This window comes from Pinus tabuliformis, chromosome 3_2, assembly GCF_031772625.1.
Source record: "Pinus tabuliformis cultivar Carrire ecotype Pingquan chromosome 3_2, CPIR1, whole genome shotgun sequence".
Classification (NCBI taxonomy): domain Eukaryota; kingdom Viridiplantae; phylum Streptophyta; class Pinopsida; order Pinales; family Pinaceae; genus Pinus; species Pinus tabuliformis.
The window spans coordinates 469,189,567-469,208,877 of NC_142302.1; the positions used below are offsets into that span (position 1 = coordinate 469,189,567).

Consider the following 19,311-nt stretch of genomic DNA (forward strand, 5'->3'; position numbering starts at 1 on the left):
TTATTGTGCCAAACACTCCTCTAGCTATATACCACATGTCTTCTTGTGCTCAACAATCCTCAACATGTGTGCCAAGATAGTTACTTGCTCCAACACCTCTCCTCAACATAAGGGTCCAAGTCCACAATCAATTGTCACGAAGTATGCTACTTAATCTAAGTCTCTCATGTTACACATCCAACTTCCAAGGTGTACGTCACATGGTCCCATGCTCCTAAGGCTAAGTTCTTAGCACTCAACCTCCTAGGTAGGTTCCTCTCCTAATCAAGCTACCAATTCCCTCATTTTCTACACTCAATGGGTTAGTCATCATTCCATAGAGAATAAAAACCTCTTAGGTAAGTGTGCTATGCTAGCACTCTATCCAAGGTTAAACATCCACTCAAATTGATTCATCCATAAAGCATCACTGAGGGGCTAGGATACTTAGCATTCTCTTAACTAGGTGAAAACAATTTTGGAACAACCCCAAAACTAACACATAGAAGTTGTCCTAAAATAATACATCAACAATAAAATATTATTAACAAAAAGAAACCTGCATTCAACCATATATTCATTGATATAGGGTGATCAACCAAGATCAATATCATTCAACCAAAATCATCTTAAAAAAGTCTATAAAAGATAGCCTGTCACTGCCAGTCTCTTAATTAATAAAATATAGCCTGTCACTGCCAGTCTCTTAATTAATAAAATATAATTCTTCATTGACATAAAATTTATTTATCTTTTTAAATTAAAATACAATAATTTTTATAAATATTCTATATAAAAAATTTCTTAAAACTTATTAACTTTATATAAAATATATATATCTATATATATATATATATATATATATATATATATATATTTTTTTTCACAAGAACGATTATGGATTATATTAACTGATTGGCCTAATTGCCAGAGTTCTGATTACAAAGGGAGTTGTCCAGATCCAAAATAGAACCGACCTCCTGAAGTATTGAATTTGTGTTCCTCTTCCAGCTCTTTTTAGGCTCTACAATGGAGTTGATTTCTGTAATTTGTCCAAGCTTGAAAATGCAAACAAACTGATTTAGAATCAGGCAATAAAACATAGCTGCTGAAGTGATTATGGTATTGGATCCCAAGTTTCTATCCCGTCCCTTATCATTGCCCCGGCGGAGAGAAGAGCGGCCTTATTTGCTTCACGATCTGCTTCTTTATTATTTTCTCTTAGTACATGGAAATATTTCAGATTTTGGAACAGCTTTCCCAGGCTTCGAATTCTTTGTATCTGCCTTGCTAATCTTAAGTCCCGGGGGGCAGTGTTGGTTACCATGAGCTTTATGATCACTTGAGAATCCCCTAGAATGATTGCCTCCTTGATTTCCAGGCTCAATAGCAGTTTGAGACCTTGATACAGGGCCAATGCTTCCGCTTGGATGCTGGAATTGAACCCCAGCCCCCAGGCAAAGCTGTGAATCAGAGTGCCTTCCGTGCTATTAACCGTTCCTCCTGCCCCGGCCTTGCCAGGATTTCCTTTTGCTGCCCCATCGAAGAAGAGAGAATGTAGCTTATGATTGGAGATCCAGGCACGAAACTCTTCCTTATTTATGCCTCTTACTTGCCATTCCTCAACAGGAATAATGCTTCTGTTGGCTTGGCGGAATTGAAGATTTAAAGAAGCCCCCCAAATAATGTCAAGTTGGCTGAGATTCGAATCGTCTTTAAAATCCTCCAGGCATTCTTTTAGCTGGGTTTTTATTTTAGTCACTACCACTTTTACATCATGCTGGGTATTTCTGAATATTCTACTGTTCCTCTCTAGCCAGATTTGCCAACAGCAAATTTTAAGAAGAGAGGACCAGGCGGCCTTTATCATTTTATTTTTAGGCGGGGGTGCTGGATATCTATTCTGCCACTTAGTGAAGAGTTCGGATATGGAGGCAGGCAACACGAAATTAGGATTCCATTGCTCCATCAGCGCTCTCCAAACCTGCTCTGAAAAATTGCAGTTTAATATCAGATGGGAGACACACTCCGCCTTTTCTCTGCATAACGAGCATCTCGACGGACCGTTGAATCCACGCCTCTGCAGGTTCTCGTCGGTGAGTATTTTACCGTGACAGAGCAACCAATTGAAAATGTCGATCTTGGGCAATGATGGTATGTCCCAAATTGTTTTCCACGGAGCTGGATCAGGGGGCACATACGGAATTGCAGCAAGGCTCGTGTAGCCACTCGACACAGTGTATCCCGCCGCCAAAGAGCCCCAACCTCTTCTGTCTCTCCTGCGTATGTGTGAGGGGGCAGCACCGATTAACAAGTCGCATAGAAGGCTGACGTCCTGTAGAAATTCCGCCGGTGTATCGAGGAAGTTCCAGCCAACCCAACGCGTCCCTTCCCACTTGGAAATGTCCCAGAGAGTGTGTTTACCTGTATTTGAGATCCAATCACGCAGCTTCTTCAAAGAATGCCAGTCCCCAATCGGATCGCGATCCATTATGCGATCTGACCATATGTTGATTTTTTTCCCATTCCCAGGGATCCAATAAGCCTTGGAACGAATCAGAGGGGCAGCTTTAGAGCAGAGTCTGGCAAATGAAGAGGTGCCTTGGGGAAGAGGTCCGTCCAGGCATCTTGACCTTTCGCCAGTGAAATATTTCCTCCAAAGCGCAAGCTGAGCCCAGCCAGGCTTGGGCGCTATGATTTTCCAAAGAAGCTTAGCTCCCATGGCTATATTTTGGAGGGGAAGCTTCTTGAAGTTTAGGCCTCCCTCCATCTGAGGTTTGAGGACTGTCTCCCAGTTGACCAGGGGGAATTTCCTCTCATTTTGCTTACCTCCCTTCCAAAAGAAGTTTCGAATGTGCTGGTCCATTTTCTGAAGGATGCCGACGGGAGCTAGGAGCACAGAGAACTGGAATAAAGGGAGACTACTGAGGACAGATTTGATTAGAACTGTCTTGCCTGCAATATTTAACCAATTATAGCCCCATGCCTGAAGTTTGACTTTGAATTTTTCCAGCTGAGGTATCCAGTCCCTGCTATAGGCACGTTTGAGGAAGATAGGCATTCCTAAATACTTAAATGAGGTCCATACAGCAGAGCCAGCAAATCCTAAGCATCTGGCAATGGAGATGAGCATAGGGGGAGGGGTATTCCAGCTGTATATGTGACACTTTCCTTTATTAAGACAGCTTCCTGACATCGTGCCAAACTCATCCAGAGCCTCTTTAAATCTGGTGGCTGAGTGGATTGAAGCAGCTCCGAGAAGCAGAGTATCGTCTGCAAACAAGGCATGGTTTATGTTCTGGACTCCTCTAGCAATGCAAATCCCTGGAATCTCCTGATCTTGCATTTTTTTGTTTAAGTGGAAGCTGAGAACTGATGCTTGGATAACAAACAGCAGAGGAGACAGGGGGCAGCCCTGCCTTATTCCTCTTGTAGCTTTAAAGAACCCTGCAGCTCTGCCATTGATTAAAGGGGCTATCCATGGCTCCGAGATACAAGCCCGGATCCATTTTATAAATCTCTCTCCGAATCCAAATTTTTTTAAAACATTCAACAGAAAGCTATGCCTAACACGATCGAATGCATTTGCTAAATCCAGTTTGATGACCATACCTCTTTCCTTGCGCTGGTGACTGGAGATGATTGCCTCTTGAACTAGGATGAAGTTATCCACCAGCTGTCTTCCATGGATGAAGCCCCCTTGATTCTCAGGGATGATTTTAGGGAGGATGTGTTTCAGCCTGCTAGCAATGATTTTGGTGATCAGCTTGTAGCCTATATTGCAAAGAGAGATGGGGCGGAATCTGTTAAACGAATTGGCGCCCTTCTCCTTAGGTATAAGAGCAAGGAACGAGGAGTTTGTGCTTCCTCCTATTTTCTGGCAATCCTGCGATTTTTGAATCATTTTGAGGAGATCTTTTCCCACAATATGCCAGCAGAATTGAAGAAATCTGGCAGAGAAACCGTCAGGTCCTGGAGCTTTATCAGGATCCATGGCAAAGAGAGCAGCTTTGACCTCCTCCATGGTGACTTTGGCTTCTAGCTGGAGGTTCATTTGAGCCGAGACTGAAGAGGGGACCCCGTCCAGCAAGTAAGAATTCTGAGGGCCATTCACCTCTTCGCTGTACAAATTTTGAAAATGGCGAAAGGCAGCCTGCTTGATGTCTTTAAAGTCTTTATGGGTCACGACTTCTTCTTTGATTTCTGCTATATGATTGAAGCTTTTCCTGGCTTGAGATTGCTTGTGGAAGTATGAGGTGTTTTTATCTCCTGCTTTGAGCCAAAGGCAGCGAGATTTGATCCTCCAGGCTTCCTCTTCATTCAGACAGGCTTTGTGATATTGCTGTTGAAGATGAGCCTCTTTGTCCAGAATTTCATTAGTGATGAGGGCCTCTTCCAAGATCTGATGGTGGGCATCCAGCATGCATTGGATCTTTTTCCTTTCAGTGGCTGGATTAGGGAGAGATTTGGCCCAACTTTTTAGGGCAGATTTCACTCTTCTGAGTTTCTCTTCCCAGATATAGAATGGAGAGCCATTGACTGGCTGAGACCAACAATGCTTGACAATCTGAAGAAAGCTGGGTTCCTTGGTCCAAAGAGGGCTAAATTTGAAGGGGATGGGGCCAAGATCCGAGAGGGTTCGAAGGGTCAACTTGATGGGGTTATGATCAGAGGTACTACAGGGAAGGATATGCATGCTGGCATCTAATCCAAACTGGAGGAAGGAACTTTGCACAAAAAATCTATCTAGTCTTGCTGCAATATGACCAGGCCCTATTCTTTTGTTTGACCACGAGAACTTACCTGAAACTGGCTTGATATCTAGCAGATCCCAATCATGGAGAAGATCTTCTGCCCATTCCCTTGCCGGATCTCGCACAATGGTACCTCCACGCTTTTCTGAAGAGTGCAGCGTGAGATTTAGGTCTCCTGCAATGATGATATTTTCTAGTATGCCCAGATCCGCTTGGTTTCTTAATGAATCCCAGCAAGACTTTTTTTCTCCAGCGCTGACCGACACATAAACGTTGAAGAGGCAAAATATTTCTTTAGTATCTAGGTGTTGCATCTTCAACATCAACCAGTGGGTGGTAGAAGTTTCAGATATTAGCGAGTACTTGCTATCATTCCATAGAGATCCCAGCCCTCCAGAGGCTCCTCGGGCTGAGACAGCAGCTGCTTTGCTCTTATTCCATAGTTTTCTACTTAAATGAAGGAGGTCCGAATCCTCCATCTTGGTCTCCTGGAGGAGGAGTATGTCCGGGGCTTCTATTCTTATTAAGTTTCTTAGTGCCTCTTCTTTGATTTTGCTCCCCATACCCCTGCAGTTCCAGGAGATAATTTTCATTATTTACCTTTGCTTTGGAGGGCTCCCTTGGAGCCTTGATGCTGATTTCTGGCCATCTTTGGTTTCTTTGCTAACAGCTTCTCCAATGTAGGTTGGCTGCCCTGCAACTTGTCCTTATACGTTTCATGCTCCCTTTTCTCCCGATCTGTTTTGCGCCCTCTTGTAGATCTCCTTACAGAGGCTAGGGAGTCTCCTATTTCTCCTTCCTCCTCCGAATCTTCCGATTCTTGGTCCTCATCCTCAACTTCTTCTGGGGTTCCTTTTGAGCTTTCTGCTACGCCTGAATCCTTGAAAGGATTAGGCTGTCCACCTTTCTCTGGAGTGACCGATTTCTGGGCCTCGACTTCATGTGTGTCCTCTGGTTGAGAGCTGAGGGGGTCAAACCTGTTTTCTAGGGCGGTCTTGGGCTGGGTCTGCGGAGCAGGGCCCTGATGAGGATTGCCATTGGATCCTCCCACCTTCTGAGTCTTGTGAGTATTTTTCGTACGCTTGACTTGATTCCAGCCGTCCTCCTTCCCTTGGACAGATTCAGTATTGGACGGGCAGCTTCTGGCGAAATGGCCATAAACATGGCATTTCCGGCATTTAAAGGGCAGCTGCTCGTAGTCTAGTTTCTGCATGTGAGTCCAGCTTCCAACCTTGATTTTAATGGCCTCTGGTAGTCCCTCCTCCAGGTCCACCTCCACGCATATCCTGGCACAATCATATTGGTCCTTGTTGTTTGCCCGATCTATAAATTTCCCCAGGGCATTTCCTATATGCTTCAATGAGTCCCAGTTCCAGCAATGCACTGGAAGATTTGGCAGCCTGACCCACACTGGGACAACTTTGGGTACATCCACTGCCGGATCGAAGTCCGGAGTCCATTTGTTCAGATACAGACCCTGGGGGCCCATGAAGTAGGGGCCGTTTCGAAAGATCAGGTCTTTGTCGTCCTTTGAGGTAAACTCGAAGAGGAAGAAACCTCTCCCCAGGAAGTAAGAGGTCACACTTTCTTGGATCAACGACGCCCAGTTCCTTTTGACCCAGTTCTCTGTGGATTTGGGAGAAGGCCAAAGTCCGGTGAACTGGCCTACAAGGGCTCTCTCGGACAAAGACAGTGCAACCTGGATCGGGGTTTCCGGAGGGAGGGAGATCTCCGGAATATCGTCCAGTTTCTTGACAAATTTCGCGGCTTCGACATTCTTCTTCTTAGGGAGACCTTCCAGAAGTCGATTGAAGGCCTCAGCTGATGAGGACGGAGGGGGGGGAGGGGCCGCCTGGGGAGTGCCCAGCGCCTCCATGGACCCAAGCAGCCAGCCAAGCTCAATCCGGGACTCAAACCTTCAATGAACCGGCCGGCCTCATGGTAGAAAGCAAGCTTCCTTCCGCAGAGAGCAGAGAGAACACTTGCGCGCAGCCTGAGGGACGCGAATAGGCGGAACAGGGCAGGGCCGAGGGCGATCAGGGCCGATCAGGGCCGAGGCAGGGCCGATCGGGCGATCAGGGCCGAGGGCGATCAGCACGCAATGACTCACTCTAAAAATAAATATTATTGAACGCATACTTATAATTATTTTATTTAAATTAAATATTATAAACATTATTATTGAACCTATAATTATCTTTTACAAAATTATGGATTTAATCCTATTTTTATTTTCAACAAATACACTTTTCACACAAACCAATTTATACACTTATCACACAAACCAATTTATAAACTTAATTTAGATGGTAGGATAATAAGAAGAAAATTGTAGAAATGTAAATTTTGAAACCCATTGCAAACATTTTTGTATATAAATCTCATGAATTTACAACAAAAAAGAGATATTTTCTCTATGATTTTTTATTCCTTCTAAATAATGTTTATGTTTACTCCGATATGTGTAAGTCTATGTTTACTCTTACATGTGTAAGTCATTTTTTATGACAACATTTATCTCAACTTAACGATTTATTTTTTTGGAAATTTAAATAATAAAAATTATATAATGATTTTTAAGTTTTGTATTTATATATAAGTTTAAATAATAAATTTATAAACCTATTTTTTTTAATGAAAATTTAAAAATCACTTTAATTATTTAGATAATTTTTTTTAAAATTTATATAAAAATTAAAATATTTTTTTAAAGAATTAGTTACAACATATCTATAAAGATCTAAAATCACAAAAAAAAAATAAATTTTTCACCAAAGCATTTTAGCGAAAATACTTTAACTTAAATTAAACAAAATTAAATAAATTAAATAATCTATAATTTTGAAATTAAATAAAATATTTTTTTTTTTAATTAAAAATTAAATTTGCTTTTATAAAATTTAAAATTATAATTAAATATTAATTTAAATGGTTACAAATTAAATAAGACAAGTTACTCTGTTTTAATTTAATATAAGCGATGCTAAAGATTTTGAAGTTGAATATCAAAATTATACCATAAACATTCGGGACAAATGATTGGGAATGTCGGCAATGGTTTTTTATTTTAAATACAAAATAAAAATGGTTATTTACAAAGTTTAATTTATTTAAATAATTTATAATTTTGAAATTAAATGGATATTTTATTTTTTAATTAAAATTATATATATATTAAAATTATAATTAAATATTTTAAATATAAATATAAATCATCAAAGTTATGTTGGATAAAATTCTAAATTCAAATCGCGAGTAGATGACTTAAAAAATATGAATATAAATCATTTCAAATTAAATAAATTAAATTTATAATTAATATAAATTTATTTTAAATATATATGGTTCTAGATTGAAGAAGGGGAATAGTTGTGATGCAGCATAGTCCGTTTTTAATAGGATTTAATTGATTCCTATTCATAAAGCATTTCGGAGAGTGGAAGTTATCTACGTTGGCATTAAAGGATTTTATTGCTAATATTTTAGTAAACAATTGATGTATACGATATTATTGGTGATATTTGTATTTCTGAATATTCTTTTGTACTTGTGTGGAGAGGTATGTATTTCATCCACATTTGTGTCTCAGTCGATGCTTGTTCTACACTACTTGCTCCACACAACAACGATTGCACAACTTCTTCCGTACACTCTATATATGAACACGTAACTCTATCGTACTAAGAGATTCACATTTCATCCACATTTCGTAGAGTGGAAGCTATCTACGTTGGCATTAAATGCTTTTATTGATAATATTTTAGTAAGCAATTGACGTATACAATATTATTGGTGATATTCGTATTTCTAAATATCTTTTTGTATTTGTGCAGAGAGGTTTGTATTTCATCCACATTTGTGTCTCAACCCATGCTTGTTCTGCACTACTTGCTCTGCACAATGACGACTGCACAACTTCTTCCATAAACACTATATATGGACACGTAACTTTATTGTGTAGAGAGGTGCACATTTTGTCCACATTTTTGTCTCAATGCATGCTTGTTCCGCACTGCTTGGTCCACACAACAACGTCTGCACAACTTCTTATGTACATGTTATTTTAAGTGCAAATTATGCTTATCTTAGTATTTCTGAATATATTTTCGTATTTTTGTAGAGACTTCCGTATTTCATTGACATTTCTGTCTCATCCCATGCTTGTTCCACACTGCTTGTTCTGCACAATGATGACTACACAACTTCTTCTATACACACTATATCCAGAGACATAACTCTATTGTGTTCAGTGGTACGCATTTCATCCACATTTCGCAGAGTGGGAGTTATCTAAGTTGGCATTAAAGGTTTTTATTGCTAATATTTTAGTAAGAAATTGACGTATACAATATTATTGGTGATATTTAAAATTTTCGAATATCATTTTGTATTTGTGCAGAGACGTTTGTATTTCATCCACATTTGTGTCTCGGCCCATGTTTGTTCCGCACTGCTTGCTTTGCACAATGACGACTAAAAAACTTCTTCCATACATGATATATCTGGACATGTAACTCTATTGTGCTGAGAGGTCCACATTTCTGTCTCAGCGCATGCTTGTTCCGCATTGCTTGGTCTGCACAACGACGTTTGCACAACTTCTTTTGTACATGTTGTTTTAAGCGTAAATTATGCTTATCTTTGTATTTTCGAATATTTTTTTGTATTTGTGCAGAGACGTTTGTATTTCATCGACATTTCTGTCTTAGCCCATGCTTGTACTATAGGGCTTGATTTGCACAACGACAACTACACATCTTCTTCGGTATCGTATTTGTGTGGAGAAGTCTGTATTTTACTCATATTTGTGTCTCGACATATACTTGTTTTGCACTGCTTGCTCCGCACAACAACCACTGCACAGCTTCTTCCGTACACACTATATATGGACACATAACTCTATTGTGCAAAGAGGTTCGCATTTTCCGCACTTCTTGGTATACACAGCTTCTTCGGTACATGTTATATGTGGATACTGCACCAGATCGAATAGTTATTTTACTAAATGGTTGAGGTATACGAGGTTATTGCTAATATTTGTATATTTCTAACATCTGTGTGTTTAGTCTCTAGTGCGGAAGTACTCTTTGTATGAATGTCCACACTTTACACTAAGTGTTAATATTTTAGTTATAAATAATGCATATTAGTAAGCAATTGAGTAAAAATTTTACAGATAATAACATTGTTTATGTTTATATTATTGATAATATTTTATTGTAAATAATGTTTCGAATATCTCTTTGTTTGTGCTCTTGTCCGAAAGTTATTTTTGTGAAAATGTACGCACTTTGCACTAAATGCTTTTATTGTGAATATTATTGTTAATAATTTAGTTATAGAAAATGCATATCAATAGTCAAGTGGGTAAAAGTTGTGCAAAGTGCACACAAAGTTATGTACAAAGCTACATTTCATGAACATAAGCTTTGTTTGTAGCAGAAGAAGCTTTCAAGTTTGCATTGTGCAGATAATAGAATTTTTTAAACAAAAAGTTAGGGATCGAAGCTTGTCTCTGCAACTCTCTGACCTAGGGTTTTGGATCGCAGTCTGTGCACTGTTACCCACTCTGGTAGGGGGCAGTGCCCTTTTCACTAATCTAAGGCAGCGGGGGCTTGCCCTGGCCCAACGGATGAAGCAAGCGGGGGCCAATGGGGCCCCTTCCTACAAACAAATAATGATGGACAAAGGTAAAAGCCCTTTGGAAGGAGTGCAGATCACGGGTTCAGACACCACAAGGAAAAATGAGCTCAGCAAGAAGACAAAACTGGATGGCAACACTAAGGAAACCTAGTTTCCAAACCAGACAAAAGGCATCAAAATTCTGGAAGGAAAAGACAAACCAGATCCCACTCAAGGAGCGGGAAAGAATACCAAAGAAGTGGAGGCTGCTGAAACCTCCCCCTTGAAAGGCCTAGATCCAAAAGGATCGGCCACGGAAGACAAACAACAAAGAGACTAGGGGCGTTGCAAGCCAAAAACTACAGAAAGCCTGAGGGTTATCATCACCGACCCCGAACTGCAAGCCTATAGGGATCATATGGCTATTCATGCAGTGATCTGCAAGTTCATGGGCTTTTGGCCCACAGAAAAAGCCTTATGCCAATGGATCAAGCAAACTTGGAAGCCGAAAGGAGATGTTAAACTCCACCTAGGGGCCAAAGGATTTTTTACGGTGGTCTTTGCAAACCTTGAAGACAGAGACCGCATCTTTGATGGAGGCCCTTACTTCTATGCCTCGGCAGGCCTCTACATGAGACCCTGGAAACCAAATTTCGCACCAGAACAGGAAACATTCAAGCATGTTCCTGTTTGGATTCGCCTGTTTTCCCTCCCTATCGACTACTGGAGACCGGCGGCTTTGGAACAAATCGGCAATAAACTGGGCACCTTCATTCAAGCGTTTGAAGCAACCCTCCAAAAAAGGTACACATCTTGCGCTAGAATCTGTGTTGAAATGGACGTTTCAGGTGCTCTCCATGAAGGTTTATGGTTGGAATATAGAGATGAAGTCTTTTTCCAAGCCATAGACTACGAACAAATACCCTTCAGATGCAGAAAATGCCATGAACATGGCCATCTGATCCGGGAATGTCCCATGCACAAGCCCGTAGAGAAGGCTAAGGATCTCCCAAGCAAAAATCAGGATGGTTTCGTCCGACCCACAGGCAGACACCGGACCAACAGAAGGAACCAACCGAAGACAGGAAACACCAACAAAAGGTCTATGAATGCCTTTGAGGTGCTTGGAGAGGAAACTGGGGCAGATGAGGATACCCAAACACCGGCTTCTGAGCAGGAAATCTTGGAAATGAACAATCAGAACACCCAGATGCCAACTCCAATCTCGATTGACGATTTTCTCCGAGATCCAGGATTGAGGAAAGACGCAGAAGGGGACGAGGAAATGACATTAAGTGAAGTGGGCACAGAGGATCAGGACCTAAATGACACTCTAGAACAAGAAGGAATGGACCTTAATACCATCGTTGAACAATGGAAACAAAAAGGAGTGGAGCACATTCCAGAGGAAGAGATTGACAGAGTCAACTTCCTCTTTCTATCAAGGCAGGATGCAGCCCTGAGAGGGCAGAAAAGGGGTCTGGGCGCAACAAAGGGACTGGGCATCAAGGCACAAAACCTACATCAAACTCATTCTACTGCAAAACATAGAAAGAAACGGGGCAGAAGAACAAACAATGAAGCGCTCCATGAGCTCGGCCAAATGCTCATCAACTCGGGCAAGATGAAAGCCCTTGAGGCTTTCCCTCTCTCCTCATAATTATTGTTTAACTATGAAGATACTCTCATGGAATGCAAGAGGGCTCAACAACCAAACCAAACAAAGATTATTGAAAAAGAAAGTCACACAGGAAAATCTGGACATTGTTTTCCTGCAGGAAACCAAATGCTCTAGGCTAAAGCTGGAAGGGATAGGCAGAAGCCTGGGAAAGAGAATGGAGCACTTGGAGGTAGAAGGTAATGGTCTGGAAGGGGGCTTAGCCATCTTCTGGAACCCCCACTCCCTACTCCTCCTTAACGCCGAGGCCTCCAGATCTTTCATTTCCCTTGAAATGCAGATCCTGGGAGAAGTTGGCATATACTTATTCACTAATGTTTACAGCCCCCAAAGGCTGGAGGATAAGCTACAGCTATTGGAAAACCTATCCAAGATGCAACAAAGACACTCTAATGCTAAGGCCATCTATGGCGGCGATTTCAACATGATTACCTCTCTGGGGGAAAAGAAGGGTGGACTTCGAACCCTAAACAAAGATGCAGAGGCCTTCATTTCTTTCATAAGAACGGCTAACCTAGTGGACATCCAACCCAAAAATGGAATTTTCACTTGGAATAATAAGAGAGGAGGGGACAGGCTCATTGCATCTAGGCTTGATCGGTTTTTGATCTCGGACACCATTCTCCTTGAGGGAGTCACAGTGGAATCTGATATTATTCCATCTGGAGGATCAGATCATTGGCCCATCTCTTTACAGGCAACCATTCTTGGAACTCCAAAAAATAGACCTTTTCGCTTTGAAAAATTCTGGCTCAGTCATCCGACTTTCACCACCAACATCCAACTATGGTGGAACGAGCATTTGGACGCTAGAGGTACCAAAATGTTTCGGCTCCAAGCTAGATTGAAGCACATAAAGGCAAAGCTACGAACTTGGAACCAAGAGGTCTTTGGCAATATCTTTGAGGACAAGCAAGCCCTGGAGAATCAGATGACTCTAATACATAACAACTGGATCAAGGGGGACATATCTCAGAACTCCATTAACACGGAGCGTAACCTCCTGCAAAAATGGAATGAGAGATGTAATCAGGAAGAGACTTTATGGAGACAAAAATCCCGTATTCAATGGCTGAACGACGGGGAGAAAAACACCAAATTTTTCCATCGATCAGCCATGGATTACAGATGCACTAATAAAATAACCAAGCTTAAGGATGAACAGGGGACCTCCTTTCAATCTCATCAGGAGATTGCCTCCATCCTCAGGAACCACTTCAGTCTTATTGCTACAGAACCGAACATCAATAGACAAGAGGCTATCAATACAGTCATTACCTCTATTCCCAAGCTAATCACAGAGGAACAGAACAGGTCCTTAGACCGCCCAGTCACCCTTCTGGAGGTAGAAGCGGCAGTCAAAGACATGGCCAATGGCAAGGCCCCAGGACCAGATGGGTTCACCATTGACTTCTTCAAAGCTTGCTGGGACATAGTGAAGCAGGACATATGGGCGGTAGTCGAGGACTCTAGAAGGTCCTCCTCCATACTCAAATCCATAAACTCCACTTTTATTGCCCTCATCCCCAAGGAAGAGGTTGCCTACACACCTTCTAAATTTCGACCTATAGCTCTCTGCAATGTGCTGTACAAGATCATCTCCAAAGTCATGGCCAATAGGTTAAAGCCTATTCTCCCTTTGATCATCTCAGAAGAGCAGTCGGGTTATGTGGAAGGCAGGCAAATCATGGACAATGTTTTATTGGCACAGGAAATGATCCACACCCTTCAGTCTCAGAAAAAGGCTGGAATGATCATTCAACTGGACCTCTCAAAAGCATATGATAAGGTCAGTTGGAATTATCTTGAAGCTATTTTGAAAGCTTTTGGTTTTGCCCAACGTTGGATCAGATGGATTTTGGCCATGGTCAAATCTCCCAGCTTCTCTATTTTGGTCAATGGCGCCCCTTCGGACCCCTTCTTCCCTTCCAGAGGCATTCGTCAGGGTGATCCTATCTCCCCTTTCCTTTTTGTTATCTTAATGGAAGGACTGAGTCGCATCATTAAATCAGCTAAGGATAGGAATATCATCAAAGGTCTTCAGCCCCTGAATCACTCTCCTGCAACTACTCATCAGCAATTCGTGGATGATACCATGTTGCATGGTACTCCTTCAGTTAAGGAAGCCCAAGGTTTCAAAGCCATTTTGAACCTGTTCAGCCAAGCATCTGGTATGGATCTTAACTTGGATAAATCCTCTGTTTTTTTCTTCCATACGCACTTGGCGGTCCAAAAGCACCTCACTAATATCCTTGGTTTCAAAAGACGCAGCCTCCCATCAAAATATCTTGGCATTCCTCTCACTGGAAAGCCTTGGCAGAAACTCCACTGGGAGCATTTTCTCTCCAGGCTAGAGGACAGGGGAAATTACTGGACAAACAGAGTTTTGAATTTTGCAGGAAGACTTGTAATGACTAAGGCGGTTCTGCAAGCCATTCCTCTCTATATGCTTTCTATCCTCCCAGCTCCAAAAATGGTTATACATAAAATTAGGAATATTCAAAGAGCCTTTCTTTGGTCGGGCAAAGCAGATAAACATAAATGGGCTCTGGTAGCCTGGACTAAATTATGCAAGCCCAAAAACATGGGGGCTTAGGGCTGCAAGACCCGGACACTATCAACAAAGCTTATGGAGCCAAGCTTTAGTGGCGTTGGATCAAGGAACCCCATACACCTTGGGCAAAACTGTGGAAGGCCAAATATGTCGAAACTTGGAAAATTGAGGATCTGATTAGAATGACAGATGCCCCTGAAGGTTCCCCTATTTGGAATTTGGCCAGAGCTAACAACCACCTCATTCAGGACCACTGCTTTTGGGAAATTCGCAATGGAAACAATGCTTTATTCTGGGAGGATGCATGGCAACAACTACCTAAACTAGAAAACCCTAATTATCTTGCCCTACAGAGATGGTTTCAGGCAACAGGCAAGATAAAAGTCCATCAATATTGGTCTGGCAGCAACGAGAACCAGCACTGGAGGAAATGGAACTTAGAGCCTCTCCCCCCAGAGGATGACATGATAGACCTCCTCGCACCTTAAACTCTGCTCTAAATAAGAGAATGATCTGGTCCACTCAGGAGGAGGACCAACTCAGGTGGGGTAAACTCGACGGGGGAACTTTCAACCTCAAGGAGGCCAGAATGTATCTCGAGCACCAGGACCTCGAAGACAAAGTAGCTTGGTACCCAAATGTCTGGGACAATGCTCTCTGGCCAAAGATAAATCCTTTTCTTTGGCTTCTCTTGCATCGCAAAATCCTTACCTGGGAGAATTTAGTGAAAAGAGGTTTTATTGGGCCTTCTAGATGCCTCCTCTGTGAAAAGGAAAAGGAAACGATGAACCATCTCCTTAATGATTGTAACTGGACCAATAATATGTGGGAATGGATGAAGGCAATATTCAAACAAACAGACAGACACAGCGATTCTATTCAAGACTCCATTGCAAATTCGCGCACAAAGTATTCCAATTGTAATACAGTTAATGCCCTTTGGAGGCTCTACCCCGGTTTTATAGTCTAGAACACTTGGAAAGAGAGAAACAGACGAATTTTTCAAAAAGAAGCCAAGGAACTTGAAACCATCAAAACAATCATTATGCACAGTTTAAAAGAGACTACCCTTACCATTTGCAAAGCGGAGCAGGACAAGACACTCACACCCAATGATTCTCGCATCCTGCTGTTGTTTGGCATGAATGGTCTGATGAGTCACAAGGCTCAAGCAAACCACCCTCGACCAGCTCCCGTTCCTTCGGCCTGGTTGACCCCCACCCCGGGGTTCTACAAATTAAATTTCGACGGGGCCTCCAGGGGTAACCCTAGTCCTGCAGGGCTTGGAGGCGTCATCTGTAATGACAAAGGTGAAATCCTTCACATTTTCTGCAAAGCGCTTGGGGAGGCCACCAACAATGAAGCAGAATTCGCAGCCCTGGAACAGGGGTTGCAAATCCTCATCCGTCTGGGTAAAGGCTCTGTAATAGTGGAAGGAGATTCCCTCTTGGCCATCACTGCGGCTAGGAGAATGCAAAATGGGACGCGGCCGGAGAAAGTTACGAAGCACTGGAGATTAGCCATGGTTACAGCGCTCATTGCGAAACATCTCTCCTCCCTCAGCAGCATTGTTCCACAGGCAGTTAGGCGGAAAGAAAATGTCTTAGCGGACAGCCTTGCCAACCACGTGGTCGATCATCTGATGGAGATCATTGACACTTGTTGGCAAGACGTCACAGAAGACGAGCTTAGGAATTAGTGCACTCTCATCTCGAGGCAAGATCTTATAGGAGAATCAAGAGCGGAAGACGGGCTGCAGGATATGGCTCATTAGTAACTTATGCGATTTAACAATATACTTAACGCCAAACAAAGGTACAATGGGCGACAGGCCTATGGAGTACCTGGGGTAGGGTGGAAAATCATCCACAAGGACGAAGTATATCGAATGGGGAGGAAAATCAACAAAAAGTATGATCGGCACAGTCAGCAAGAAGCAGGTGAGGACACTTGGCTTTCAACCAGCAGCCTCAAGCGTGGCAGAGTAATGGCTCTGGATCAACATCATGAGAAGGAGCTGGGAAATCTAAATGAGAGTTATTATGTCAGGAACAACGGATCTCAGAAGGCGAAGTGGGAGATCTCAATCCAGAACATTCGACCTTCAGCTATAACTAAGGTAATCAACCAAGAAATCAAGACATCGCATTCTCCTTGCTCGATTCTTGACAATCTTAGTGTTGTTAGGAAGTTCACTGTCTCCTCTACCCACGCCAACACCTGCAATAACACTATGGCTCGAGAGGGCAGTCGTAATGCGTCTACTAACCGGGACCTGAAAAATCTCGTGAGGCTTACGAGACCCAGATCTCTAAGAAAGAAAAACGGAAAATTGAAGAGCTTGAAGCTGCGGTCATCAAGGAAGAAGAACAGGTGGACATTCAGGCTTTGGAGACGGAAATGGACTGGATATCGGACCTAGGCACAACGACAACCAGAGCCACGCAATTCGTTAGAACTCAAAGTGAAATGTGGCGTATGAAGACCATGCTGGCCAAAGCGCTCAGCATGCAGGCAGAAGAAATCAAGAAAGCGCACCAGGCCACTTCGCTCGTTTCAACTGAGAATTCAACAAAGTTAGATGCTATGGAGTTCAACATCAGTGCGTTGACTCAGGAAGTCAGAATCCTGTCGCACAAGCTGGGAGCCCTCATCAATCTCCTCAAGCTCTCCATCCGACAAGGAACTAATATTGTTGTGGACGTCCCGACTGTTAGGATATTCCGACACATAGGATATAGTTAAGTTCAACTTGGTCTAGTATAGAGTTAGGTTAGAGTTAGGTAAAGTGTGTTTCTTTACCGTTGTACATTTTGTAACTTACAATCCGACGGTCACGATATGTAGTGATCCGACGGTTCACTCTCACCTCGGTATTACCGACACTTGATCCGTGGCTTGACACCCGATTGGTCCATGAGTTCTATTTAAAGCGCATGGAGGGTCATTGTTCGGGTAATCCGTGCATGAGAGAAGCTTATGTAAATTTTCATTCTTTGATTAATAAATTGCCTGTAGTACCCACGTTGGGACAGGCCGTGGACTGTTTCCCTCCTTGCACTCTGAGGGTTTTAACCACGTCAAAAATACTGGTGTATTGATTTGAGATCTGGTTGTGAGCGGTGTCCTTTTGGTATTCTTTCTGTGGAACTTACCCTGTAAATTCCTACATGGTATCAGAGCTATTTGAGGGCCGCGTCCGTTGGTGATCCAAATCTGAAGCCGGTAGAACTGCATGCGGCTGTCGTTTCCTAGATCTGCTGTTTCTGACTGCTTTCGGGCCGAGAGGACTGCTCTGTTGCGTTCGGAGCATCTGTTCCAGTGAGGAACCCCTTTCGTTTCACGCGAAAAGGTTTCCGGTAGCCCTAGCTGCGTCATTTTTCAGATCGGGAGGTATACAGTGTTTTTTTTTGCAGTTTACTGTTATTTTCTCTCTGCTTATTTCGGTCTCAGTTTATTTAGCCTTTTTTTAACCGGATCTATACCTTTCATTTCTGCGTATGCTCTTTGCCCTGCGACTCTGTGCGATCTGGGCAAATCAGAAACAGAAAGGAAGGATTTTTCTCATGCGTATGCTCTTTTCCCTGCACCTTAGTGTGATCTCGGAAAATCAGAAACATTGAGAAAAATATTTAGTTTTTCGGCTAAAGCTAACTTTGAGATTTTTTTTAAAAATTCTAGTTTTTTTGGCTAAAGCTAACTTCGAGCCGTAAGGTTCGTTTTTCTTTGCATATTCGTGTTGGGTTTTGTGTTTTGTGTTTTGTAGGGAAAAAGAGCTTTCTCAAGGCAAGCACGCAAACCAAGGCCCCCCCCCCCTCTCTCTCTCTCTCTCTCTCTCTCTCAAATTTTTTGTATAGATCAATTGGTTCAAAGCTATTTTAAGAGAGTAGAGGTCTTGGGTTCAAGTCTCCATTTTGTGGGGGCGGATTTTTTCATTCCCGCACATTCGCGCACTTTGCCGGCAACGTCAACAATTTTTTTTTCAAAAAGCCATAACTTCTTCATCCGGAAGCCTTTTTCAGAGCCGTTTTTTTTAAAACCGCCTATTTTTTCGAGATCTATCCATTGGAACACTTACTTTCAGCATCTTCAGCTTCAGTTTTTTTTAAAATGGAAAGTCCATGCCAAGTCATTCTTGACAGCACTAACTACTTCCAATGGGTAGCCTACATGGGAGATTTACTTAGAAGTAAAGGTCTCTACAGAATAGCCACAGACCAAGAGAAGAAACCAAAAGATGAAGACAAGGCGGCAAAATGGGAAAATAGACAAGATCAAGCACGTGGTTTGATAGGGATGTCTGTTTCTCCTGATCTTAGATTCCACATTGCAGAACTTGAGACTCCTCATGAAGCATTAGAAAAACTTGAAAATGAGCTGCTTACTTTGGATCCTAATAATTTTTCTTGCATTGAAGATTTCTTGTCCAAATTCAAGACCCTTAGATATCTCTTGGAAGGTGTTAAAGTTAAGAAAGAAGATGGTAACCTTATTTATTCCATCCTTACTAAGTTGGGACCAGCCTACTCTGTATTTGTTTCCACTTTCCATTCTACAAGGGAAGCTTTCATTTGTCAAGGACAAGACTACAAGGCCCCTTCCTTTGACTCCTTTTGTGATTCCTTAATAAGAGAACAAGAAAAACTCTTACACCTTGGTCTTCTTAATCTTGGAAACTCTTCCACGAAAGCGTTAGCCGCCCAGCAGCAACCAAATTCAAAGAA

General features: G+C 42.2%; 1 protein-coding gene across 1 annotated transcript; it reads right to left on the bottom strand.

Annotated features, from left to right (window-relative positions):
* Window positions 1–1,096: 1,096 nt before the first annotated feature.
* Window positions 1,097–6,609, bottom strand: LOC149181317 (uncharacterized). Its single transcript, XM_089414147.1, has 3 exons — window positions 6,291–6,609; window positions 5,402–6,167; window positions 1,097–5,300 (listed from the first exon to the last, which is right to left on the bottom strand). The coding sequence occupies exons 1-3, from the start codon at window positions 6,607–6,609 to the stop codon at window positions 1,097–1,099; spliced, it is 5,289 nt and encodes a 1,762-aa protein (XP_089270273.1).
* Window positions 6,610–19,311: the final 12,702 nt, after the last annotated feature.